This window comes from Poecile atricapillus, chromosome 21 (genome assembly GCF_030490865.1).
Source record: "Poecile atricapillus isolate bPoeAtr1 chromosome 21, bPoeAtr1.hap1, whole genome shotgun sequence".
Classification (NCBI taxonomy): Eukaryota; Metazoa; Chordata; class Aves; order Passeriformes; family Paridae; genus Poecile; species Poecile atricapillus.
In genome coordinates this window covers 2117880-2145213 of record NC_081269.1, presented here as the reverse complement: position 1 = coordinate 2145213, position 27334 = coordinate 2117880, and the positions used below count along the sequence as shown (strand labels likewise).

The 27334-nt window shown below is 58.2% G+C and overlaps 1 protein-coding gene across 2 annotated transcripts; it reads right to left on the bottom strand.

Moving 5' to 3' along the window:
• Window positions 1-1718: 1718 nt before the first annotated feature.
• On the bottom strand, window positions 1719-24040 carry HNF1B (HNF1 homeobox B). Of its 2 annotated transcripts, none has more exons than XM_058854564.1 (9): window positions 23553-24040; window positions 19018-19217; window positions 17560-17824; window positions 16451-16692; window positions 9482-9645; window positions 6772-6904; window positions 6487-6678; window positions 5974-6092; window positions 1719-3607 (listed from the first exon to the last, which is right to left on the bottom strand). In XM_058854564.1, the coding sequence occupies exons 1-9, from the start codon at window positions 23888-23890 to the stop codon at window positions 3587-3589; spliced, it is 1674 nt and encodes a 557-aa protein (XP_058710547.1). In that variant the 5' UTR covers window positions 23891-24040; the 3' UTR covers window positions 1719-3586. The 2 variants fall into 2 exon arrangements, with proteins under 2 accessions (XP_058710547.1, XP_058710548.1); XM_058854565.1 differs by having other exon boundaries at window positions 17560-17746.
• Between the last annotated feature and the right edge of the window lie 3294 nt (window positions 24041-27334).

Sequence of the window (27334 nt, the reverse complement as noted above, 5' to 3'; positions counted from 1 at the left end):
CAGGTCCTTGTGTCACACAGACCCACGGCAGCCCTAACCACAGTTGTTACCTTGGCAGCGCTGGGAACTTTTTCATTTGTACCCACACCTGCACTTTAAATGAAATGCATTTTGTCCCTGTGTCCATGAGGGAGGCTGCAGCTCACATGAAGAGGCACTGCTGAAGCCTCGTGGCAGCCTGTGGATCCTCACGTGCAAGGAATTCCCTTATAAGCAGCTTTGAACAGTAAAATAATCACTCGGCCCTGTAAAACTGTATTGGCCATAAATGAACTTTGCCATGGTTCCGCTGGTTTCTTTGCTCTGTAACATCTGCATCTCACACAAACACCACGTGTCTGACAGCAAGAGGAGGAAAAAAGTATCTTCCAGGAGCTTCATTTGACATGACATCGCATTTTCCAGCAATTTAATGAGGCAACCAGGGCACCTGTGGGAGCAAACACCCCACCCAGGGCTTCTCTGAGCAAGGTGAGGTCTGGCCAGGGACAGTCCCAGCTGCTGCAGCGGCTGCTCTGACGAGTTTTGTGTGGTATTTGCCATCCAGAAAGGTTTCCTCAGCCAGAGATTAACTCAAAATCAGAGGAAGCTTTCTCCTCACACAGGTATGTGTAGCACCCACAGCACCCTTAGCAATCTGTCCTGCTTCCCCCCTTCCCAGATCCTGCTGCCCAGGGATGGGAAGTGACAGCACACAACACACTGTTCAGCAGCTTCCTAAATCCACACCTCTGGGAAAGTATCTGTTATTAATCATTTGTTCTACTCGCATTATTGACTTTATCCTGTCTGCTTCATCACACTCTGCTCCGTGGCAGTCACCTGCTCCATCTGTGTCTTCATTTGAATGTATCCTCTGCCCTTTCCCCACCTTGTTTTTTTGGGCCTGTCCCCTCTTCCTTCCCCACATCCCTTTCTGCTGGGGTCAATTCTCAAAGCCTCATCTTCCTAAGGTTCTCACTTACCTTCCCTGCAGAGCTGACTGGAGAGCAGCACTGACCCTGGGCCATTTACCAAACAATTCTTCACACCCCAAGCTCCATCCTTGCAGTCTGTGACTCTTACAGCTGGTGCAGAAATCAAGCCCCAGTAGGTACTGCAGCAGGTCTAGTGCCTCTTTCTCCCACCTGCTTCCCACTGCAGGGCCAATTCAAGCTGGATTTGCATCAGCCAGGGAAAGTTTGACATTACTTCACATTACAATTAACTTCACAAAGGTTTCACCCTCTCCCACTGCTGTGCTCAGAATCACTCAGCTCTGTTAGCTCTTCACAGTCAAGGATCTTCAAAAGCTTTCCAGCCCCTAGAGCACACCCTGCCACCTCCCCCTGGGGCTGCACTGACCCACGGGCTCAGCATCCAAAGCGGATGGGCTTGGCTTTGGCACTCCCCTCCTAATTGGTTTGCTTAGCACTCGGCTGCTAAAGTTAGCAGGAATGAGGGAGAAACCGTGCTGGGCTGAGGGCAGCATCATTAGGGCATCATTAGGAGCATGAGGACATGGGTCTCCCCACCTCCAAAAGCCTCCTGCCATTCCTGGCTGATACCTGGGGATTCAGGGAACACTGCACTCCCCACAGCAGGCAGGTATCAGTGGAGATGATCATTGCAAGAGACAGCAGGAGGGACATGCCACCATGTGTCCCTGTCAGCCTGGCCTCTGCCAAACCACCCCAGACAATCACTGTGGAATTCACAGACCACGCAGAAGCAAGGACTCAGAAGAAAAGATGTTTAATTATGGTATACATTAAATTAAATGTAATTCTGAATATTGGTCTCCAAATTCCTGATGACTTATTCACCGTAGGGCAGCTCCTGTCAGTCCCAGCAAGGGTGAGGGTCCCACTGTGCCAGACAACTGAGTCAAAGAGCCTTTCTCAGCCCAAAGAGAGCAGCCAGTGCTCTCCTTCTTAGTATGGTTATCTGTCCATGGGTACCTCTGCTGCTGTCCACCTCTCTAAATCCCTCTCAGCAGTTGGCACATGGCACAAAGTTAATGAAAAATCAACACAACTGGGAGTATTAGATCCATTTACAGAGAGGAGCAGGTACAGAGGAGCTCGTGTCTCACAGAGGGCAGACAACACCTTTAACAGCTTCCATGGCTTTGGGATGTTGGACTTGGGCACCCAAACTCCTCCAGGGCTGTGGTGTGTGTCCTGTGTTGGGCTGGACCTGCCCTCACCACGGCACTGGGATCATTCCCAAGCTGCAGATCTTTCTGTGGAGCTTTCCATGCAGGAGCTGCTGCCAGGTGGGACAGGGCAGCAGCTGGAGCGTTCACACCATGGCCCATATTCCATCCATCCATCCATCCATCCATCCATCCATCCATCCATCCATCCATCCATGGCACCACGAGGACGAGAGCACCCTGTGCACTGCTAAGGGTGGAGCCAGCAAAGTCCATCACCAACTGCTGAAGGTGGAAAGAAGCCACCTGTACTGGCCATTTACTGGGCAGGAGATGAGGCAGTAACTGAGCACGCAGCCCCTTCTGTGCCCTGAGGGAGGGGAAAAGGGAGACAGCCTCTGAGTCCATCTGGGGAAGATCCCATCAGAATTCCGTGTGGCCTCATTCACTCTGTAGCAGCAAATGCTCCAGGCTCACCTGGAAGCTGCTGACACCTCCCAGCAGCTGGATGTGTTCACCAGGCTGCCGAGTCCTTCCCCACCCCCCCAGAGCCCATCTCAGAGTCCCCAAAAGCAGGGAAGTCCATTGAGATTAATTTTTAGTCTCAGCTGTCCCCACATGGATCATCCAGGTCCTGCAGGGCTCCGCTCAGCTCACCCTGTGCTCCACCTCACGTGGGATGTCACCGTGCAGGGGACACGTGTCTGCCTAAGCAGAGCCCAGTGCTGCCTGACCACGGTCCTTGCCAGCCCCAGGATTGGAATTAACTCATTTAAAGGAAAAAGAGAAATACAAAACCAAAACCAGCCTCAGCTCTGACCTTTACCATAAAAAAAAAAAAAAAAAAAAAAGGAGAAAGAGAAGATATTCAGGACCAATATATACAGATGGGGGAATTGCACTTAATTACAGTAGTTTACATCCATTGGACAAAATTTACTTATTTTTTATATAAATCTCTATGTATAGGAGTGGGGAGGGGGGAGGATGGAGCAGACTGTACCTATATTTACAGTTTAATTGGCTCAGTTCAACAACACATGCAATTCCTCCCTCCAAACGCCAAGTAACAGACCCCGGTCCCTCTCAGTCCGCCGAATGGAGGAGTATAACTTAAACATGATCCATCTTCCCCTTCTGCCAGCTCCCAGCACAGCTCGTGCCTTGTTCCTCGGGAGAGCCTCTTGGAAGGCAAACACTTCAGGAAAATAATCCCCAAGACACATCTTGGAAATACTGCGTGGAGGGAAGGAGAGGCAGGTCCCGGGTGGGCACGGCGGCTCCGGGCTGGTCCCCGGCGGGCTCGGGAGCCCCGGCTCCGTGTCGGGCTCCTCGCTGCTGGGCTGTGCTCTGGCAGGCGACTCCCGGGCTCTGAGCGCAGCTCGCCCTCGGGATGTTGTGGAAAATAAGATCCCGTTGCTATGTGCAAAAGCAGCGAGGTGTGGAGCATCACCAGGCTTGCAGGGGACACTGGGGAGGGAGAGAGAACAGCACGGTGAGCGGCGGGGACCGAGGCAGGAGGAGGAGGCAGCACCACAAAGCATTCGGAGGCATCACCTCCTGCACTGCTCCGTGACCTTGGTGTTGCCCTGCTCAGCCCCGAGCCCTCCCTGGCACCCCTGTGGGGGAGGCAGTGGGAAAATACTTTCTTAGGCAGCTATCGTCACCCCCTCCCAAACACAGTAATACTAAAAAAGGTCCTGTTTGTGCCCAGGCTGTGCCACGCAGCCCAGGAGCAGCCAGGCGTGAGGCTGAGCTCGGCCGGGCTGGGAGCGGTGCCGGGGGCTCATCGCTGTCCCCCAGCATCGCTCTCCTCTCCAGGGACAGAGCCAAGCACTCTTCCACAAGATGTGGCCCCTGCCACATCCATCCCACTGCAGAGGCCCCTTCTCCATCCCTCTCCATCCCTGGGGTTCCCCCAGAGCCCGGTGGGCGGGGGCCAGGGCTGGGGTGACCTCGCGGGCTGGAGCACACAGCAAACATCATCAGGCGGAGATAAGGAGACGCCAGGAGCCTCCCGTGACATGTCATTAGGGACTGGCCGTGGCTATCAGGTGTTTGCCAACGTAATAAACATGGTGGCTCGGCCTCAAGCGTTGTCAAAGGAACCGGGAGGTATTTGCCCCTTCCAGGTCTAATAACAACATCTGATAAGAGACCCACAGCAAGCGAGGGCAGAGCTGGGGGGGGACCAGGGACCTCCCTCCAGCTCCATCCCCCCGGCAGGACCTGGAGCAGCCACCTCCACCACGGAACAGGTTTTGGGGTCTGGTGAGGGCTGCCTGCCTTATGCCAAGGCAGTGTGTGCAAGAGCCAGGGCACAGCCCCTGGTAGCCCCAGTCAATGATAGAAACCCAAATCACCAAAAATATTCAGGTATTTGAGCAATTTGGGTGGTGAGCAACATTTATGGGGCCCCCATGCTGCGTCTGTCACACTTCATTCACCTCTGGCTAATGAAACTGCTGACCAGCAAGAAAGAAAACCATGTCCAAAGATAAATTTTTCCAGCTGTAGCTTGGGCATCGAATGGTTGGCAGGAAAAGAGACCCAGGGGGCTGGGAGAGTTTGCTGTTGGAGACAGGTCAGATCCTGCCCTGTGCTTGCAGGACGTTTATCACGTATTGGGGGTAATGGGGGGGTGGGTGCCCCTTCACCACAGCAGGAGAAGGGTTCTGGCCCCAAATCCCCCCTCCTGAGCCACGACACCTCCTCCTGCTTTAATTAAAGTGCAAAAACCTGGCGGAGGCAGAAAGCCCCGGGAGCCCCAGCCCCGTGGGCAGCGCTGGTCAGGGTAGGGTGATCGCAGGGCCCGGAGGCAGCGGGGATGGCCGGGCTCTATCTCCCTGCCAGGGACATTTCCTGTGTCCCGGGGCTGCCCGGCCAGCCCGGCATCAAAGGCAGGAGAGCTCGATTAATCAGGGGCAGTTCGGGCTGAGCGCGCAGCAGATGGGCCGATAAAGCTGCACGGAGGAAATGGAGCTCGGAGGGGCGGCCGTGCCTGAATGGTCACCCTGAGTGGGACCCTGGGGACGTGGCGTTCGTGACCCCTTCCCAAGCACCCCAAACCCCCCACGTCTCCCCTTTGCAGCCCAGCCCCTTCCTTCAGCCTCGCCAAGGATCTCACAGCGATGCCGGGGGGGTCTCAGAGCAATCCCACACTCTATTTACTCTGTGGTCATTGCAGACATTTTTTTCCTGTCCCCTGTCAAACCTCGGGAAGAAAGTTTATCTGAATGCAAGTTCAAGGCTCTCTCTTATTTATCTAGCGATCAATAAGGGCCACATATTTCCCACAGTCCCCAGAACTGGCTCTCAGAAAGGGACTATTGTCTAAGGAAAACCTCACACACCTGATTTGAACCAGGATAAGTCCGGCCCTACACCTGCAGTGGGCAGATGATAAAGGTTTATGGGCTGGGGGAAGTTGGGGAGCCTTGGACTCCACTTGACTCCAACCAGGGTTGATCCCCCTGGGCACGGGCAACAGAGCCTGCTTGGTTCTACCTCCTCAGCCCCAGCAGGATGCTCCCACTCTCATGGAGTTGCCTCAGGGATGAGCAGGTACCACCAAGTGTCAGACAAAATCGCCCAAATCCCCAGCTCGCCACCTGCAAGCAGATGTTTCAGAAGAGGCTGGGATGTGGTTCTCATCCTCAGGGATGTGGTTCTCATCCTCAGGGATGTGGTTCTCATCCTCAGCTTCCCATGAGTGGAGCGCAGGCAGCACGATGGGGTCTCTGCTCTCCCACCTCCAGCCCCATATCCGGAGTGGGAAAAGCTCCAGCCCACCTTCCCCTGCACCCCGTGCCCCCTCACATCCCGTGGGTCGTTACCTGCTTGCTGGAAGACATGTTGGTGAGCGTGCTGATGCTGCTGGTGTCCGTCACCACCATGGCCGAGGGGAAGCGGGAGGTGTGGGAATACTGGGGAGGCTCCTGTTTGTGCGCGTACACTGCGGACAGCGGGGGACAGGTCAGGGAAAAGCCAGCCCAGCCCTCGCTACGGCAGCTCCAGGGGTGGGAGTGGGCAGCAGGGACACAGGGATGAGGTTAAACAAGCCAAGGGAGGAACCCAGCGCTTCCCTCCATTCTCAGGTGGCAGCTCCCCCCCAGAAACCCGCGGGGACTGAGGGGCTGTGGCTGCACCAGACGGATGGAGCGGGGGAAGGAGGGGATGAGGTGGGATGTGACCACCCTGCACTGCTGAGCATCCCATGGGCTGGAGCCACGAGAGAGGGGCAGCAGCCCAGGCTGCCAGCTTGGGCAGGGGAGAGCAGGAGGAGAGCACAAGCCGATTTCCCGTCTGAATTCATTTCCAGGGCCCTCTGCAGCTTCCCCAGCCCTTACTGTGAGAGTTCTGCAGCTGGGTGACGGTGGCCATGAAGGGCTGCTGCGGCATGTGGCCGGGGGACTGCTGCATCAGCGGCTGCTGGTGCGGGCTGTGCAGCTGCTGCGAGAACTGCACCGGCTGCAGGGCTGCCAGGCTGCCAGCCACGCTGTTGATGACGGGGACACTCTGAGCCTGCGAGGTGTTCAGACCTGGGAGCAGGGAGAGAGCAGAGGGGGCTGTCAGGAGCGGGCAGCGTCACCGTCACAGGGCAGGGGACAGGGGAGAAGTGGGGCTGCACTTACTCTGGGCGATGGCCATGACTCCAGAGAGCGGCGTCATGATGAGGTTCTGGGATTGCTGCGGGTTGTGGTGGGACAGGCTGTGGATGTTGGTCAGGGTGCTCACCGGGGGCAGCCCGCCCCCCGACACGGAGATCTGCAGGGCAGGACAGCGTCAGAACTCGTGGGGACATGGGGGGCATCAGCAGAGCCCCCTCCTCAGAGTCCTGCTGGGGCTTCACCCCACACACCCCCACAGCCCCAGGTGCAGACCCTGACTGCAGCCCTCCCCTGTGTGTTAATATACAGCAAACCAGCTTTGGGAACCACTTTGCTGGCACTGGCTTCCAGCTCCACTGGAGCATGGCACCAGAACACGGCACATCCCAAGCCCTTGCTGTTTTGTACCCCAAGTCCAAGCTCCAGCCCACAGGGACAGCTGAGGGCTCTTGACACTCATTAACTTTTAACCATTGTGCTTGTCGGGGAAAGTGGGACCTATAAACTCAGGAAAGTGAAGAAAAATGACAGAAAGCAGATGAAAAGGGCCCCGTGGTGATGATGTTAGTCACCAATCTGGCAGGATACCGGTGAGACGGGAGTGGGTGAGCGCAGACAGAGCCAGTGCCCAGGCTTTTGGGCCAAAGTTTAGGGACCAGACAAAAGCACTTGCCGTGTGCTGTGAGACTGGAGCTGGTCCCCAGGACGTGTAAATGCCTTGTTTCTTTAATTGCTGCACCTTCCCCTAATCCCTGTCGTTAGCCCTCTTGCACTGAGTGACCTCAATCCCAACCCAGGGCCATCCCTGCAGCCCTTCAGGTGACATTTCTGGACACCCGTTCCGAGCACCTTGTTTATTTTGCACATGTGAGCTGGAGATAGCAATTGAAACAAATCCATCAATAAATTCCAAAGCCCGGGAGTGACTCACATTTCCTGATCCGGTATTTTCCACTTTCAAAGTCCCTTCAAGGCCGCATTACACCACACTCGGCTGCACAAGTCAAACAGCTCCCGGCAAGCACACGCTGCTCGCCTGCAGCCCCAGCTCCTCTCACAGGCTGTTTAGCCCCAGAGCACTGCACCTGGCTTGTGCATGACTGGAAAAGACCCTCCAGGCACTGGACCCGCAGGGTAGACCCTTTGGCACTAACACAGCTGAGGCAAACACTGGAGCATGAAAGAGTGAGCCACAAGAGATTTCTGGAGCCTCAGTAACGCTCCTTCCTGAAAGATGCCGCAACTTCCTTGGCAGCTCCTTGTTTCATGTGGGGCATTAAAGGCACATGTTTACTCACCAGAAACCACAGCCTACAGCATATTTCTATTAAATCACTTGCAAGCACCAGCTAGCCCTGCCTGGAGATCAGAGATAAGCTGGCAGAGCCGCGGTCCCTCACGGTCCCCACAGCGCTGGGCAGTGTCTGTGCCTTGGGCAGAACGCAGCAGGGCCCTTCTGCTGCACTTTTCCAAGTGGCTTTTCCCAGTTTCATCTGCTTCCTTCCCTTCTCCCGTGCTGCCCAGCCCCTTCTGGGGGTCTCTGCCCTGGTGCCAGGAGCTGGCAGGGGGTGCTGGCATCGCCTGGTCCTTGGGGATCCCCGCCCTGGCACTGAGCTGCCGCCGCTGCCTTTATCCCTGACTCATTTTATGGCTTCCAGGCTGAGGGTTATGAGCCTCAACACACCCCGGAGGTGATCTGGGCGTGCTGGGCCACAGGGAGTGGGCTGGGGGGGCTGGGCTGTTCTCTGCAATGTCCCCCCGGCTTGGCAGGGAACACTTGGCTTCACAGGGTGAGTACACAGAGGGGCTGCACAGAGACCCTCTCCAGCCAGGAGAAAGGCACAATGAAACGGGGCCATAGCTGAGGGAGGGGACAGCGAGCCCCTCCATGGCCACCCAGCTGTGCCAGGAGACCGACGGGATGGCCTGGGAGGGACAGCCCTCTGAAAATGGAAGTGAAAACCCGGGAAGAACCGGCTTGGCCCCGTCGCCCAGTGCCATGTTTGACTTTCGATTTCAGCAGGAAAAAGCTCCCGGAAAAGCAGCAGCTGCAGGCAAACCTCTGCCAGCCTGCTCCAGGGATGGGCTGTGCTCTGCTATCCCACACCACCCCTGATCCTCCTCCTTGCCCTGCTCCTTCACCCACTCCTCCAGGGGCTTTGCACCAGGAAGGGGCACCCCGAGCGCTCAGGTCCTGCAGCAGCAGTGTGGGGACATGTCCAGCACCACAGGGATGCTGATGTCCCATCTCCACTCGTGCCATGCTGAGGATGACAGCTCTGCCCAGCAAAGCCCCCACAGCAGAGCCCCAAGGACGTGGCACAAGGGAGGGGGAGAGGCAGGAGCTGTGAGGCCAGAGCCAGCATGAGCAGCCTCAATCCCCTGGGTGATGCCTGGGACAAGAATGTCCCTGCTCACAAGGAGAGCTCTTCCCAAACTTGGGAGGGCTTATGGAAAAAGTAATGAATGGGTATTTTATCGATACCGTGTCATGGGCAGGGGAAAGCAAACAGTGATCCACCCAGCGCCTTCATCCTGCGATCAATGAAGCCAGATCCATCTCGGAAAACACTCCGTGTCCCACCGGGAGCGGGACAGCGGCACCCTCGTCCCCCACAATGCGCCATTGTTCAGCCCGGGCCGCGTGTGAAACCCGGGGAAAGCGTGTTTGCTCTGCCCGCTGGGCCCTCTTATCTTATCAGCGCCGCCGCCACAATGGGCCAGGTGTACTCACCATTTTACCTTCGGGAGACAGCAAACCGTGGCCCGGGTCCAGGCTGGCCGGGGAGACCTGCTGCAGGACAGCCTGGCTGGTGGTGACCATGGCACCGCTGCCGTGGTGGCCGATGGCCCCCGAGGACGCCGCCTCGCCGCTCGCCGCCTGGCTGTAGCGGACCCCTGCAAAACACAGCCCGCATCGGCATCACCCAGAGAGCCAGGGGGGTGTCCCGGGTCCTGCTGACCCCCTCAGCCCTCCCACAGCCCCCTGGCACAAGCACAGATGTGGACACGCTCCCGAGTCCCTTCCGCCAGCAGCGCTTCCCAGCCCGTCCCTGGCCCCATCTCCTGGAATTCCCGTGAGGATGGCTGGAGCTGCAACCCCACACTGCCCAGTGCCACGAGGGGGGAAATGAGCCCCACCTGGGCCCGTGGCCCCACACCCAGCTGCACCCCTCGTGTTCCATCTGCACAGTTCACACCCCTCCTGCAAAGTCCTGCTGCGGCTCTTGGCCGCTGGCTCAGGGACCCTGCACCACGAGGAGTGACCCTGCAGCCTCCATCTCATCCCTCTGAGGCTCTCCCCGCAGGCCCCAGCCATCCCCAGCTGCCCAGCTCCCAGATCCACGGCTCCCACTGTTTTCTCAGGCCCTTCTGCATCCGATTCCCTCTCACCACCCTCTCCAAAAGTGTATGATTAACAGAGGGACCAGACACACACCAACCCCCAGAGCAGACCCCAGCCCTCCACTGCCCTGGAGGGAAATCTGGCCCCAGCACAGGTCTTCTATATAAATATATTTAATTTGGCAAAAGCACCCCACGCTGATAACCATATGATCAGCCATGTGTCATGGAAAGGCATCTACAGATCACAAATAATTAACTGAGGAAAACCCATGGGAAACAAAAGTGTCTTTTACGGGGCTGCCTTGACAGCTACAGCGAAAAGCCATTTATTAGGAGGAGCCCAGCCCTGTGCTCCCAGCCAGATTTACTGAACTGCTGTGGGATCGAAGCAGTGCATGATGGACAGACAAACCACGGCTCTCCTGGGGAAAAAACCCGCGATGGCAAAGCCCACCTTGCCAGCCACCATGAGCATCACCCACCCACGACCCCGGCCACTGCACAGGGACACTGGGGACAGTCCCTGAGAATGACCACCACAGGGGAGGTGCAGGTGGAGGATGCTCTACTCCAAAATTAATCTCTGAACCAAGGAAAAACAAAGAAATAATAACTGGAGTGCAGGAGCTTTCCACCAGCTCCAAAATCATCTGCCCAAGCACAGACCCACGCACGCCCTCCACCAAAACCACAACACAGCCACTCCGTAATCGCCTCCGAGTTTTCCCCATCAGCTGGTTAAACACGACCCGCAGATAGGAATCTCCTCACCATGTCTGGTTCCTGATGATTTCCCAGCAAACCCCTTTATCCCTGATAATAAAAGAATGTCCTCTGGCAGGTGGATATTTGCCGGCCCGAGTGGACGTCCCTGCCATGAACAGGGTAAACATTACTCAACCCGGGCACTGTCACACACATTCCTCCCGCAGCCCCGGCCCTGCAGAGGGTGCTTCACTCTGGGCCGGGATCCCGGCGCTGCTGAAACAATGGGAGGGGAGATAAAATAAAGCCCTTTCTTCTGGGTGCGATCTGAGAGATAGACGAGAGCGCAGACGGCTCCTCTCGCAAAGGAAATCAGAATTTCTGCTGAATTCAAGCTCTTCTGGGCTCAGTAAGAACAACAAAAAAAGTTCATTCTAAATGCAAAATCATGCCCTATCCAGCTGAGGGGGTGGTAACTCATGAGCCAAGCCACCCAAGGCTCTGAAGTTGACTTCAAAACACACAAGAGGTGCAATGCTGATTTCCAAGCTCTTCCTCGCAACCCCAAGGACAAGACTTTGATTGTTTGAGGAACAATAACCAGCGCCGAGATTCCCAGATAGGCTGGGGACTGAGATTTTGGGTCTCTAGATAAAGCCACTGATGACTCTGTGTCTTGATGAAGAGACTTGATGAAGATTAACTCTCCCCAGGAGAGCCAGGCTGGGCTCTGGGCCGGTGACAGCAGTGCCACTCTCCAGCCCCACCAAGGCCCCTGCTCAGGAGCCGCTTGCTGGGCTGGGAGAAGCCTCCTGCCAGGGCTTCCTTTAGGGAACATCAATTCTCACTGGGTTTTCCCCATTCCCACAATGGGAGGGGTGTTATTACTGATGTGTCCCCAGGGTGGGCTGGATTTGGGCAGATCAGATCATTAATATTGGGAAGCCACTACAAGGCACTGCTGCTGTTGTCAGTGCTGTAACACACGGAGCTCCCTGGTGATGGGGGTGCCTTTCCCCTGAGCTCCCCAGGCTTCCCTCAATCCCTGAGCCCTGGGAACCTGGCAGCACAACCTCGGGGAGCTCCCCACAGAGCCCCCACAGCCGGGTGAGCGCACGGGCACAGCTCCAGCTGCTTGCACCAGGGCTGAGGATTCCTCCTGGAGCGAGCTGAGGGTTTGGCAGCCAGGGTTTACAAGCTGGGCTCAGACAGCCATCAGAACCCAACACAACAGTCCTCCTGCTGCTCTCCTGTGCCTCCACAGCTGGAAGCAGCCCTTGTGCAAAGGGATTTATTCCCCCTCAGTCTCCTCCCGCGGCTGCTCAGGAGAGGAGCCTGGATGGGTTCACCAGGAATGGCCGTGGAGCCTTCCCTCCTCAAGGCTTTATTTTAACTGGAGCTATAGCCATAATATAAAATCTGTTTATGGGACAGGCCATTGTGTGGCCCCTGAGCTGCACAGCCTGTGAAATGTTTTACTGCTTTCCCCTGCCCCAGACGAGCTGCAGGGTCCGGCTCCCATAGCCTTAACCCTGTTCCAGGGAACAGGGAACACAGCGTGAGCCCCAGGGTGAGGGGGTCCTGGGCACCCAGAGACAGCCCCAGCACGCCCCAGCTTCTCTGGGGCACCACACTCATCCTCCTGACTCGGCTTTTGGGGTAGGGGGATAGTGGAGTTCAGGGCAAGGATTGGTCTCTTTATCACTTTCATTGCAGCCTTGTGCCATTTTCTCAGCACACACCAGTCCTGTCCCTTTGACAGGCACCAGCAGCAAAGCAGTTTAGTTCTGCTTTGCTTTAAGTTATGTTTGATATTAATAAATTGTATTTTAAAAAGCTCCTCGTTGTACTTTTAACTGTGTTTCCCATGCAGCAGGAGCCCTGCTGCCACCGTGCCACAGCACATCCCAACCTCAGCGTCTGCCTCTTCCCCCAGCTCTAGGCTGCACTTCTGCCCAGACCTTCACCAATGTCCTGCACATCACCAGCAATGCCAAACCCCAAAAGAGACACAAAAAATTCACCAGCGATCTGGTGGTGGCGGGGATCCAGCTCAGGGTCTGCCTGACCCCCCAGGATGCAGCCACTGGTGTGGACCAGGGCGTGAGAGTGGGCTGAGAAAAGGAAAATGTAATTTTTGGGGTCGTGCTGGACTCAGTGATGCTTCTTCACCCATTGACATTATGGGCAGCCAGGTCGCTGATGGGACAATTTCACCCTCCCAAAATTCAGGTCCAGGCAGCCCTGAGGGCAGCTCTGATTTTTGGGCTGCCACTCAAATTGTCCCTAAAGTGTTAATCTTGCTCAGTTACGGAGGTGCATAGTTTATATCCATTATAAACCCGTTTATGGGGACTAGACCCTCCCATTTCGCTGCTGTCATAAAGTTCTAATTACCCCCATAAAACAGGGAAAAGCTCCAAACAGCACACTGTACCCACCGAGCCCCACAATGTGCCCGACAGTAAAATATTACAGCTGCTGGCACCGGGTCCCAGTGAGAACCAGCACCCCAAGGAACACCGGGAAGCGTCCAGGTACAACCAGGGTACCCCCAGAGCCAGGGTTTGCTCATGGGCTCTTCTTTTAAAGGAAAATGAAAGCATTTCACTTGCCCTTTGGGTTTCAGGAAGAGTCCCAGGGGTGGAACAGGGTTATTTTTATGTTTATCTCCATCCATAGAGATACCTAAATGTGTATGGATATATATAGGTAAGTAATGCATTTTAATATATATGTATATACACATGTATATGTATATAAATGTGATTGTTCTGATATTGCTCTGCTACTCTGATGTTTGCAGAGGAGGGAAGGAGAGAGAGGAAGGAGAGGAAGGAGAGGAAGGAAGGAAGGAAGGAAGGAAGGAAGGAAGGAAGGAAGGAAGGAAGGAAGGAAGGAAGGAAGGAAGGAAGGAAGGAAGGAAGGAAGGAAGGAAGGAAGGAAGGAAGGAAGGAAGGAAGGAAGGAAGGAAGGAAGGAAGGAAGGAAGGAAGGAAGGAAGGAAGGAAGGAAGGAAGGAAGGAAGGAAGGAAGGAAGGAAGGAAGGAAGGAAGGAAGGAAGGAAGGAAGGAAGGAAGGAAGGAAGGAAGGAAGGAAGGAAGGAAGGAAGGAAGGAAGGAAGGAAGGAAGGAAGGAAGGAAGGAAGGAAGGAAGGAAGGAAGGAAGGAAGGAAGGAAGGAAGGAAGGAAGGAAGGAAGGAAGGAAGGAAGGAAGGAAGGAAGGAAGGAAGGAAGGAAGGAAGGAAGGAAGGAAGGAAGGAAGGAAGGAAGGAAGGAAGGAAGGAAGGAAGGAAGGAAGGAAGGAAGGAAGGAAGGAAGGAAGGAAGGAAGGAAGGAAGGAAGGAAGGAAGGAAGGAAGGAAGGAAGGAAGGAAGGAAGGCACCCTGAGCCCCCCATGGGTGCTGAGCCCCCCGGCCGTGGGGCTGGGGCTCTGCAGGGCGGGCAGCCCTTTGTATGCAGGGCGGGCGGTGCTTCCCCTAATCTCATCAATGCCCCGATTGTCTTCGGGGCTCTTGAAGATAAAAATGGCATAAGCCAGAGTCTACAGCATGGCACCGAGATAAAGCCCCGAGTGACCTTCAAATCAAACAGGGAACCAAGATCGCTGATAAAACCCAGAGTCAGGGAAAAGTCCAGCCTCGGAGAGGAGCCTTCGAGATAGAAAGGCTTTAAGTATTTACCTCCAAATAGTTAAAAACTTCAGCTCCAGGCTTGACAGATGGGTCCCCAAGCAGAGGCCGGAGGATGTTTGACTTTTACAGCTCTCATCCCTGCCCCGCTGTCATCCCGCCCTTTTGCAAGACCCCATTGATGTCCCGAGGAGAGGCGATCCCTCTTTGTGCACAGGCACGGGAGAGGTTTGCAGCTGCCCCACAGCTCCAGCCCCATCGTTTCCTGCCGGGGATGTCACGGGTGGGGCAGGGACAGTGTCCCCGTGCTGTCATTAAGCTGTTAAGGCATTGAGCGGCCCAGACGCCGCCACATCGGGGCAAGGACAGTTCAAATCCCAGCATGGACAGCCAGGACGGGGTCAGCCAGGCACCGAATGTGCCCCACCAGCAGTGGATCCCCAGAAATCTCCTGGAGGAGGTTCCAGCAGCGATGGACCCAGCGGTGTTTCGGGACCTGGAAGCCTCTCGGACCCAGCTTGGTCCAAGCACCCTGAGCAATCATGGCTCATCTCCATCCCTGCCTGCTGCCCCCAAAGCAACCCTAAAACCCCACAGTGTCCCTTGCCGTGTCCATCTCCTCCTCCTCGGGATGGATACAAGCACCGACCGCCAAGAAACTCCCGCAGCCGAGCCCTCCTGACCCCTCCGGAGGGGCTCTTCTCGCAGCCATCACTCCTGCCCTGCTCAAAAGCCCCTCGGGAGGGGCTGTCACCGGCCCTATAGCCACGGCCGGCCCCTGCTGGCACCGCTCCGACGGGAAAATAAAGGTTGGGGCTTAACGGCCCTCCAGCCCCAAGATAAATGCCCGCGGTTACAGTAATTGCTGTCCCCTAATAGAAGAAAACAAAGGCTCTCGGGGGGTGCCCCATGTGCGCTGGCAGCCCGGGGGCACATCAAAGGCAGCGGGCTTCGTTCAAAGCCCCGGCTTAATTGTCAATTAAGCATGCACGGGGGACAACGCCGTGACAATGCGGGGCTGCATGCTGGTGGGGCATTGTGAAGCCCGCCGCGACACCGAAAACAGCTGATTCTGCTGACAATGTGCTTGTAGGGCACCTTGTAAGCAATCAGCCGCTGACAGGAGGGCAAACGTCCTCCCTGTCCCCGCATTGTGCGGGGCATTCCTGGAGCAAGGTCACATTTTGGTCACCGCTGGCTGTCCCCGGGATGCTGCCGGCTCCCGCCAGGGCCGGGACCCCTCGGGGGGCTGCCAACAGCCGTGCTGGTGTCCGCAGGCACCCTGCCCTTCCCGGGGACTCTCCGCCACTCGGAGTTTGCCTTTGGAACGAGCTGGGTGTGTGTTCGGGGCCGGGCGGGGTCATTGCCAGCAGGTGCCCGGTTCCAGCCTCCCCGGCCGGGGCTGTGTCCGAGGGGACGTGGGGCTGACCCCCCTCACCCTGTCCCGCCGGGGCACGTAAGGGATGGAGATCGTTCTCCCAACAAGGCCTCTGGCCCCTGAGCCCCCCGCAGTGTGCAGCCCCCTCCCCACGGCGTAATCCCCCACTTCAGTCCCCGGGAGTTTTCGGCGGCTCTGCTCTGCTCTGCCCGGTCCTCGCTGGGGCACGGGGATGCTGCAGAGTCGTGCACCCAGCCCGGGGTGTCTCCAGCCCTGCAGCGAGGCCAGGACACGCTGCCACGCTCCCCTCGGGCACCCGGGACCGCGCTCCCCACTGGGCTACATCCCCTGGGCCGGCACTGGCCCGGGCAGCTCCTCTCGCCCTGCCCAGCCGAGCCCACACGGAACTCCCGTGAGTCAAAGCCATCAAAAAAACACTGATTTATCCTCGGCATGACGGAAATCCAGCCCTCACCACGCGGCTGGCCCGGCCGTAACACTGCAGTGCCAGGACGCGCTCCTCTCCATCACCGTCCCTCCCTGAGGCTGGAAGCAGGGTGAGCATCCTCACACACACAGCCCCACGGGCCCAGCACCCCCGAGCTCTGCCATCCCCCCCCGAGCACCCCGGGCGAGCCTTACCTGGCATTTTGCTGGGCGGGGAGGCGCTGGGCTGGTTGTGGTGTGGGGAGCCGTGGGACAGCAGCAGGTTCATGCTGTGCGGGGGCTGGCCCGAGCTGTAGGCGTCCATGGCCAGTTTCTGGCGGAAAGCCTCCTCCTTGCGCCGGTTGGCAAACCAGTTGTACACACGGACCTCGGTGACCAGGTTGGAGCCCAGCCCGTGTGCCTTGGAGGGGGACACTCCTCGCTGCAGACACTCGGCCCTGCCAGCGCAAGGGGACACGTTGGAGCGAGGCTGCTGCTGCTGGGGGCAGGCAGGGGCCTCAGGACACAACAAACCTGGGGGAGTTCCAGCCCCTCCTGCAAGCCCACCTGCTCTCTTCAAATACAGCCATACTGTAAAGGCCATCCCTGCTCCCTCTGATATTGCTGGAACGCCACAGCATCCCTGTGCTATCCCTGTGCTATCCCTGTGCTATCCCTGTGCTACCCCTGTGCTATCCCTGTGCTATCCCCACTCCATCCCTGTGCTATCCCTACAGCATCTCTGTGCTATCCCTACAGCATCCCTACAGCATCCCTACAGCATCCCTGTGCTATCCCCACAGCATCCCTGTGCTATCCCTACAGCATCCCTGTGCTATCTCTGTGCTATCCCTACAGCATCCCTGTGCCATCCCTGTGCTATCCCCACAGCATCCCTGTGCTATCCCTGTGCTATCCCTGTGCTATCCCTACAGCATCCCTACAGCATCCCTGTGCTATCCCCACAGCATCCCTGTGCTATCCCCACAGCATCCCTGTGCCATCCCTGTGCTATCCCCACAGCATCCCTGTGCTATCCCTGTGCTATCCCTGTGCTATCCCCACAGCATCCCCACAGCATCCCTATTGCATCCCTGTGCTATCCCCACTGCAGCCCTGCATCATCCTTGCAGCATTCCCATCACACCCCTGCCCAAGCATGGAGCTCACTCTGCCCCAGACATCACCCAGAGGGGCAAAGCATGGCAAGGAGAGGCCGGGCAGCTGGGCAGAGCTGTGCCACGAGCCGGGAGCCCGGCACCTGCCACGGCTGAGGCTGTGGGGCAGGGCAGGCAGCGCAGGCTGTGTGGGGCAGCCTGAGTTACCTGTTGCACTCCTCCACCAGGGTCTCTCTCTCCTCCTTGCTGGGGTTCTTCTGGCGCTCGTAGGCTTGGTACAAGATTTGCTGGGAGGCCGGCCCCCACTTGAACCGATTGCGCCGCATCTTCTTGCTGGGGGTTTCAGAGCAGGCGTCGTCGAGCTGGGCAGCCCCCTGGTTCTGCTGATTGAACTCTGGAAAGAGAAACAGCAGCTGATCCTGACTGCCTTTGTCTGTCATATTTCCACAACCCTGGACTGTCTGGTTGAACTCTGAAAGAGAAAGGAGCAGACGTGAGCTGGCCTGTAGCCGCCGCTCGGAGTCACGGTCCCGCCGAGGCGGCCCCCCCGTGTCCCCTCCCGCGGCACCCGAGCCCACGGCGGGCTTTGGAGCAAGCCAGGTGCTCCCTGCCACCCACCCCAGCCCGCTGCCACCCCTGTTTAATGGGGAGGCATGTGCAGGGCATGCCTATGGCCATGCATATTCATGGGCAGGGCCCCTGCCAGCCTGCACTTGTTTTGGGAGGATTTTTCCAAGCAAGGAGCTGGGCGGGATGAGCGTGAAGCCCCCCGAGAGGGTGCCCCTCTCTGCTCACCCACAGCTCCCCTCCCGCTCCCCTCCCAGCCTGGTGGGACACGGCCCCGTGCCCGGGGCGGGCAGCACCAGAGGTGACCTTCGGCGGCCGCCTCAGCCCCGGCGCTTGTCACCAGGGCAGTAAAGGGAGATTAATGGGAGGGTTTTATTATTCCCAGTTTTGCAGGGGAATTCTCCCTCTTTTTATAATGGCTTTTCCCCCCGTGACGGGGGGGGAAGCCCAGGGCAAGGCTGGAGCAGGCTCTGTTTGCTCTAACGTCTCAAGGTGTGTTTTCAGAGCGATGGTATTTGGTGCTAAACCCTTCTCTGCACTTCCCGGCTGCTGGATATTGCATCCCTTTGGAGGAGGGAGGCAGAGCCCTTTCCTGGGGGCTGCCAGTGCCACTCGGGGCTGCTCTGAGAGCTACGGGACAGATCTCAGGGCAGGCAACAACGGGAGAGGGGCTCACAGGAATAGTCCATGTGCTTGGTCAAAATCATCTGCATTTTAAACAGCACAGACTGCCCCAAACCCTGCTACAGACAGCAGCAGTTCAGGGGGTTTTCATTTTCTCTCTCTACATTTTTTGCACTTATGAGCAGCCTGGAAAATAACAAGGAAAAGGGGCAAAGGTGTGAAAGGCACCTAATTGCGAGCCATCATTAATTGCTTTCCCAGCTCTAACAAATACAAATATCCAGCTGAGCCAGGGGGAACCCTGCCACCAAGAGGGGCTCTCACCCACACTTCCTGCACCTTAAATTAATTTTACTTGGAAAAGGGTTTTGGGGAGATGCTGCACAGCTGGAGTCTGGGGGCTGTGCTGGTACCCAGGGGCAGGACAGGGACACAGGGACCCCCTCTCCCCCCACCATTCCCACAGGTACTTACGCCGGAGGATCTCCCGCTGCTTGCGGACGTACCACGTGTACAGGGCAGCTCTCTTCTGGGTCTTCATGGGGGTGCCTTTGTTGAGGTGCTGGGAGAGGTGGGACTGGTTGAGGCCGGTGACATCCACCACCTCCCGCTGCGGGATGTTGTGCTGCTGCATGTACCCCTTGATCATCTTCGCTGCCCGCCACGGGTCCTCACTGTGGGCAGGGAAACCAAGGGTTAATATCTGCTGCCAGGGAAAAGCCCCCAGTATTTGCTTCTTCCCATAATGGAAACTTTTCATTACTATTGTTATTGTTATTGTTATTATTGTTATTATTGTTATTATTGTTATTATTATTATTATTATTATTATTATTATTATTATTATTATTATTATTATTATTATTATTATTATTATTATTATTATTATTATTATTATTATTATTATTATTTCAGAAGGACACAAGATCCTCAGAGGGTTCCCAAAGGCCCCCAAAACAGCCCTGTCCCACCCCAGGGCTGGCAGGATGGGCGCTCACATCCACGCCAGGGGTTGCCAGCCAGACTGTTCCCCCAGGGAGGGAGAAGCAGAGGATCCCAGTGTCCTGCTGGGACACACCAAGCTCTCACTGCTGCCACCAAAGCTCCTCCAGATCCTCCGTGGAGAAGCACAGCCCGCCCACGGACTGCTGCCGGTACGTGCAGTGCGATTTCTCCCGTGGGACATACGCACGTGGATGGGCATGGGAAGCCCATCCTGGTCTCTTAATGAAGAAAGAGAAGTGCTGGGGATGCTTCTCCTGCCCCTGCTCATGGGTGCAGCACCTGCACCGTGCCCCGCGTCCCCGGGATCCCCACGGGCTGGCAGGGACCCCTGCACAGCCACCCAAGCCCACCCGCCACGCTTGCTGTGTAGCTTCTTCCTTCCATTCCCAATGATCTAAAAATCTCAGTATCCCCTCAAAAGGGACCCTATTCCCTCGCTCCCACAGCTGTGCACGCACCGACCACATACAGAAGGCTGAGAAGCCAAGGTCAAACCAGGCACACAAACCCCGACGAGTCCCCGAAGGCAAAACCGAAACCAAACCCCCCAAAAATTTTGAGTCATTCCTGATTATTATTAAACACTTGAATTTGGCTCCTGTAGGATCCAGGTGTAAATGACTCTTCTCCAAATCACACTACTTTACTATCCTTGGGGTAGCTGATGCTGATTTAGGGTCTGCTTTGTTATTTTAGAACACATAAAATTACAGCTGAAAATCCAAATGCTGTCCGTGGTCTTTAGCTCCATCGAATGCCCAGTGTGACAGCAGAGGAACAGGTCAAAACACCTGTGCTGTATCCAAGACCCCAGGGTTTATTCTGGGCTAAAAGGGAGCACTTTCAGCACTGAAAAATCGGTGTGACCAGACCTGGTCACAGTCCTGCACTCAAATAATGAGATACCCCAACGCCGCGCTTGCAACAACCATCCGGCTGCTTTCCCAATTCATTACTTAGTTTGGATCCTTCAACTTGTCAAGTGGAGGAAAAAAAGAAAAAAAAAAGCCCAACAAGTTGATTTCTTACTTGTTTTCCTGAATGCAGCTTGAAAACAAAGCTGGTTGGATCCACGGCAGAAGTACCGGAGCAGAGCCAAGCAGGGCTTTGTCACACCCCGGGCAGGAGCCACGGAGCCTTCCTGGAGTGGCTGAGCTTGTGCCCAGCCCTGCATCCTCCAGGCAGGGGAACCCCGCTGAGTATGGGGGTCCTTCCCGTGGGAGGGATCCCAGGACAAGGTGGGAAGAGAGAAGAAGGATGAGGAGGAAAACGTCCTTCCAGCGGCGCCGGGCAAAGCCGCGCGCCCGAGCTGAGGGGCTCGGACAGACCTTTGTCACAAGCGCTTCGTGTCACCCAACTGATCCCACTAATTACTGATTAATAACAGGTTAATGAAACAGAGCTCATTATCATTTCTAAGAGCGGTTTGGTTCACAAGCGAGCCCAGGGCAGCGCTTTCTCAGAGTGAAACCGTGAGCCAGTCAATCACAGCACTCTTGGGAAATGTCAGATGAGTGACTCGGGGGCTACAGATGAGATTTGGGAATTCAAATAAAATTTGGTAATGTTTCGGCTGGAAAAATATCTGAGAATTAGCAAAAAAAAAAATAAGTCCCAGAATTTCCCTCCATTTAATTATCTTTAAAAAGGCTTCACATTGACATTTTCATCGTGTTTCACACTTACACTTTCAAAACAATTATTCAGCTCTTAATTTCTGAGCAGTGACTTTTCCTTTACAAATCAACTTGACCGTATTCAAAAGGGTTAAACAACCTGAAACCAAACCCAAACATTTTGTTTCATGTTAAACAAAATGTTTGGACTTGACCCAAAATGAAACGTTTGAGTGTTTGTTTGGCCTCTATTTTTTTTTTTTTCCCTTTCTTTTTTGGTAACCTAAAAAGCCAGAGAGGAAAACCTTTTGAGTCAACACCAGTCCTTTTTCTTTGATTCTGTCACCAAAATGAAATAAAACAAATATTAATTGTCCAGTCTTCAACAGGACTTTACTTACAAACAAAACCAAATCACCGACCCAGCACAGGAGTGCTTTCTAATACTGGAAAACCAGTTTATAGCTCTGGCTCCACGATCCTTCTCCACCAAAGTAATGGAAAGGTGTTTTTCTTGCACAAAATTAGCCCCATAAAGCCTGGCTGCCAGTGCTGCCCAAGAAAGAGCCATTTCCCCATTCAGCCTCACACACAGGCTGGGGGTAAAGCCTGTTCCTCTTCCCAGGGATTCCCAGACCAGCTCACCCATTTTGTCAACCTCCAAACCAGGTAAATACACTCCACATCCTCAGAGAAATATGCCAAGAATTTATACAGAAGGATTATAAACCTGGCTCCCAGCAGAAATCACGTCCTGCTCAGCATCTCCCTGCACACCAGGTTCTGCACTCCCCACACCTTTTGGGGTGCCTTTGCTGGGTCCCCAGGGCTGGTGGCTCTCCCCAGGTCCCCAGCCCATGGATGGGACCGGCTGTTCCCCGGTGAGGACCGGGTGAGCCCCGGCAGGTGGGACGGGCAGGGAGGGAGCCCTGGGGTGTCTCTCCCACACCTGGGAGCTGAGTGGGAAGCCAAGCCCAGCCCAGGGCCCCGGCGAGCTGCAGGGCTGAGCGGCCCCAGGGATGTGGGAACAGCCCGAGCCTGAGGCTGCCCCGGGTGGGACACCAGAACTGGGGGTTCAGCCCCCAAGCACGGCTGCAGTCGCTGTCTCCTGGCTCCCCTACCCGCTCCCTCTCCAAGTACAAAGGCCTCTCTCAGAGCAAACACGAGCTCTTTGCAAAGGCTCCTCAGGGACATGTGCCCGCTCTTGTTTGCACCCAAGGCAAACTTTGCACAGAAACACCTGTGGGAGCACAGTGATCCCGGGGCCCGGCCCGCTCAGCGCCCCCGGCCACCGCGGCCACCCCGGGCATGGATGTGGCCACCAAGGAGGGCACCGGGGCCAGGTGGGAGCAGCCAGGGCTGAGGGGCTCCGTGCCAAGCAGGAGGGGTGGGAACCCATCGGGAAAGGCCTGCGATGGATCCTCCCTCGCACGGAGCCGCTTTGGAACCCGGAGGGTCCCAGCCTGGGCAGGCACGGGTGACACTGCCCTGTCCCCAAAGCGCACCGGCTGGTGCCGGGACAGGACCGGAGCCGCCGGGATCCCGGGGTGTCGGGGGGAAGAGTCGGGGCTGTCCCCGGGCTCTGCAGGCTGCCAGAGGGCACGGGCACACGGACGGAGCCCGAGGCGTCCCCGCCGCACCCGGGGACTCCCACCGGCTCCCACCGGCGCCGCTTCCCCCGGGCTCCGCAGCGGGGCCGGTGCCGCCCGCGCCCCCACGGGCCGGGGCAGCGCTGCCCGCCGAGCCCGGGGCTGCCCCGTTCGGCCCGGCCCGGCCCGACCCGGCTCGGAGCGGAGCCGCATCTCGGGATGGGCCGGAGCGGAGCCGCCGCCGTCGGGGGTTCCCTCCTCCTTCCCCGCTCCCGTCCGCTTTACAACCCCGGCAATGAATAACCCTCCGGCCCGATCGCCCTGATCGCGGCCCTTTGTGTATCTTTCTGTTGATGATTTATAGAAATAAATTAATAACGCCCCGGGCTCCACGTGGTGCGGTTTATGTTTGGAGCCGCCGGCGCGGAGGGACGGAGCCGGCGGCCGGTCCGAGTCCCCACGGCCCCGGCACCCCCGGCCCCGCCGCGACCGGAGCCGGGCAGCCCCGACGGGGCGGGGGGGAGGCGGCCGAGGGCTCCGGCTTCCCCCTGCCCGCTGCCCTCCGCCGCGGGGACCCGGCAGCGCCGGGCAAGGGAGCGCCGGGAGCCGCCACCGGCTGGGACGCAGCGAGCGGGGAGCGCCGGGACCGACCGCGGGGCGGGCAGGGAGCGCCGGGACCCCTCACCGGCTGCGACACACCGGGAACGACCCCCGGGCGGGGCGCTCGGGGCCGGGCCCGTCGGTCCGAGCGGCTGCGGGCGGCTCCCGGCGCGGCGCGGGGTGCGCCCGGTGCCGGTACCTGATCATCCTCTCCACCTCTGCCCGCTGCTCCACGGCCTCCTCCGTGTTGAGCGACTGCAGCTCGCGGAGGATCTGCGGCGTGTCAAAGTCGTCGCCGTCCTCGGAGCCCTCGTCGCCCGAGAGCTTGCCCTTGCCGTGCCCGTTGGCCAGCGGCGGGAGGGCGGCCCTGCCGTCGGGGGCCCCGCCGGGAGACAGCGGAAGGCTCTCCAGCTTGACGCCGAAGCCGGCGGCGGGCACCATGTCCTCCAGGGCGCGGATCAGCCCCTCCTTGGTGGCCCCGGAGCTGAGCAGGGCGCCCAGCAGCTCCCGTTGCAGGGCGCTCAGCTGGGACACCATCCTCCCGGGGCCGCGGCTCGCCCGCCGCTCGCCTCCCTCCTCCCCGCTCCGCCCCGGCCGCGGCTGCTGCGGGCCGCGGGCCGCGCTCTACCAAGCCATGACCGCCACCATAAGGCATTATACCTTATGCAAATCAGCGCCAAGGCCTCTCCTCCGGCCCCCGCCCCGGCCCGGCACGGCTCGGCCCGGCCCTTAGCGCCCGCCGGGGCGGACTTTGCCTCGCGGCCGGCGGGAGGCCCCGGGGGAGCGGCGGGGGCAGCGCCGGGCGGGACGCGCACGGGACGGCGGCTCCGAGCGCCTCGGACCCCGCTGCCGTCGGGGGTCCCGGTGCCGGTCGCACCCCGGGAAGGGAACGCCTTTCCCTGCCCGCGCCCCCCGGGACCAAGCGAAGACCCCCGGTGGGTTCTGCTCCCCCGGGCGCCGTGCCCGCGCTGGAAGGGGGCCAAGCCGAGAGCCCCTTCACGTCTCGCAAGGGAGGTTTCTCCCCCCGTGTCCTCCAGTGTGTGGGGTCCTGCTGCCCAAGCCCCGGCACAGAGCAGAACAGGCTGTGAGGGCCCAGGGGAGCACCCCCCAGTCGGGGGTTAGCGGTGGGGGTCGTGGCCCCCGCGGTGGGGCAGCTCTGGGGACAGGCTCGCTGCCATTTAGCTGTGCAGGACATGGAAAGATACCCAGATGGCAAAGGGGAGGCTGTGGGGACAGGGGTCACAGGGGACACGAAGCCCCCATTGACCCTTGGCAGCAGTCAGGGCTGGGAGCAGGGAACAGGCTTGGGAATGGGCAGAGGAACAGATCCAATCTGAGCTCTGGGATCTGAACAAAACCTGCTGTGCCTATCACTGTGAATGCACCAAGTCCCAAAGATCAACAAACGCACTTGAATCAAAGCAGGCACAAGACAAGAGGCGGCACCACACCCAGAGCAAGGCACAGACGAGCCCGGGACCCTTCAGGGGAAGGCAGGCCTGGAATCTCCACTCATGACTGCCCAGTTGCCCAAAGCACTTCCAGCTGCTGCTGCTGTTGGCTGGCACCTGAATGGCAGCCCTGGCAAAGGCCAACAGCTTTAAACCCAGTGTTCCCAGCCCACATTCAGACTTTTCCAGGGCACCCAGAGTTACCTGCCCATCTCAAAACACACAGAAAATCCTGCCAGCCACCAGCACCCATGGCAGACCCCAAATGCAGCCCCAGAGACTCTCAGGAGCGCAGCTGCTGGTCCCTAACACCACTGAGCACGGATCCCCTCTCAGTTAAACACCCTGGGGAGCTGTGGCAGCTTGGGTTCCTGCAGAGCCAGGGGAAGGGAAGGGAAGGGAAGGGAAGGGAAGGGAAGGGAAGGGAAGGGAAGGGAAGGGAAGGGAAGGGAAGGGAAGGGAAGGGAAGGGAAGGGAAGGGAAGGGAAGGGAAGGGAAGGGAAGGGAAGGGAAGGGAAGGGAAGGGAAGGGAAGGGAAGGGAAGGGAAGGGAAGGGAAGGGAAGGGAAGGGAAGGGAAGGGAAGGGAAGGGAAGGGCCCCAGGGCACAGCAGGGAACGGTCTGTGCCCGCCAGCAGGAGCGGCTGCTGGGAGCTGCAGGGGCTGAACAGGCTGAACTGTCGATAAAAACCATTCCTGCTGGTGGAACAGAAGCAGCTCAGGGCCAGGATGGCAGCACAGCACCCTCAGAGCCCCCCTGCCCTTTGGGGGACAGGGCAGAGCCACAGGCAGGAGTGGGATGCTGGGGATCAGCCACCTAACGGGAGCAAGAAAGCTCTCTCTGTGTCGAGATCAGCACACGATGGCCACACAGGGTTTGTCATGGGCACATGGCAGCCTGAGCACCACCCAGAGAGAAGAATCCCAAAAAGCCCCTTCCTGGCTCCCAGTTTGGAGCCCTGGGCCCAGCCAAGCAAATTGCCAGCCTGGTCCCATGTGCTGAGGCTGCACAGGGAGCTGACAGCAGCTCCCTCACACCTGTGAGGCACCATGTGAATGCTCTGGGTGAGGGGTCCCCAGCTCTGCTGTGCCCTGCACCCCAAGGTCTGTGGGGTTACTGGTGAGTGTTCCCCCTGTGCCCTCGGAGGGTGAGTGGCACGTTCCCCCCAGGTCCCTGCAGCCACAGGTGCCCTCATCCTTCACACCACAGCAGGTCCCTGATCACCCCAAAATTCTGCAGCTCCCAGGTGACAGAAGAGACACCAGACCACCGAGCCGTGGGGCTGAGGGGGTGTGCAGAGCCTCTGCCACCCCCGGCTCAGTGCCACCAGGCTGTGTCACAGCTGCCGTGCCCCCGGCTGTGCTCCCACCGCTGCCCCGGCACAGGGCACAGCCCAGGGCAGGCTGTGGGAGGCTCTGCAGGTGCCAGGGCAGAGAAGGAGCCGGGCTGAGAGCCCAGACCCCCCGGCACGGGCCGTGACACCCCCACCCTGCAGCAGCCTGGGAACAGCCTGGCTCCTGTTCCGAGCGGGTCCCCTTTCCCTTTCAAGTGGGCTGGTGAGCTTTGACTTGGTCTTTGCACAGGCTTCATGGCATCGCATGATAATAATGTTCTGTCACAGTGGGTGACCTGGACCTTGTCCTGTTTCCACACATTTGGAACCACCTGGCTAATGAAGTGGATATCGTTTTCTGGTCCATCTCTCTCACCCCATTGCTCTTCCCCCTTCTTCCACGCCCCGCTCCTCCGAGCGATGTCAGGAGCCTCACTGCAAGCGGCCTTTTCCCATCGTTGTCCGGCACAGCTCATTAACTCCTCTCAGCAGAAGAGCGTGGTCATTACGGCTCGGGGGGCCGGTGGGTGCCCCTCGGGGCTGGGAGCACATAGTTTCCCAGCCCCAGCCCGGCGGGAGCATCAGCCCGAGCTTCCAGCGGGCGGTGGCTGCGGCTGGGAACGCAGGGCGGCTGCACCGGGAGGGTTTTTTAATCTGAGCATGCTCTGCTCTGCCCCTGAGCCCTCCGAAACCACCTGGTTTGCGGCCAGTCCGCATCGGCCGGCAGCTCCCAGGGCTCACCCCCGCTCCCCATCACCTCAGAGCCTCCAGGGACCAAACCGGCGGCCCATCCCTTCCCACTGTCCACAAGGAGGGAATAACCATCCCTCCGCGACGGCCTGCTCCAGGCAATCCCTTACCCGTGGCCACATCCTCCTGCATCAGCACGGAGGGGCCGGCAGCGTTTGCCCTGAGCCGGGCAGCAGAGCCATCGGTGCCAGCCGTGAGCGCCGGGCCAGCGCGGGGTCAGCCCCGGGCACGGCTCCCGGCACCGGGAACTTTGCTCCTGGCGCTGCAGAGCCGGGCAGAGGAGCCAGGGCAGGCCCTGTCCTGCCTCGTGCCCACCCTGGCACCGGGCACAGCGGGGACACGGGAGCCACAGGGCACCGGTGGCACTTTCCCTGCGCCGGGGGATTTCTGCCACGGGCGCGCTTACGCATTTCGTATCTGCCTCTCATTTTTTCCTTACGGTTTCATT

What these genes read in the sequence shown, in the direction of transcription:
- HNF1B (XM_058854564.1), bottom strand. Translation starts at nt 23,890, where the DNA reads ATGGTGTCCCAGCTGAGCGCCCTGCAACGGGAGCTGCTGGGCGCCCTG. An exon ending in GAGGTGGAGAGGATGATCAG is followed by an intron (nt 19,218 to 23,552) that starts GTACCGGCACCG and finishes CCCTGCCCACAG; the next exon opens with TGAGGACCCGTGGCGGGCAG. An exon ending in GCAGCGGGAGATCCTCCGGC is followed by an intron (nt 17,825 to 19,017) that starts GTAAGTACCTGT and finishes TTTCTCTTTCAG; the next exon opens with AGTTCAACCAGACAGTCCAG.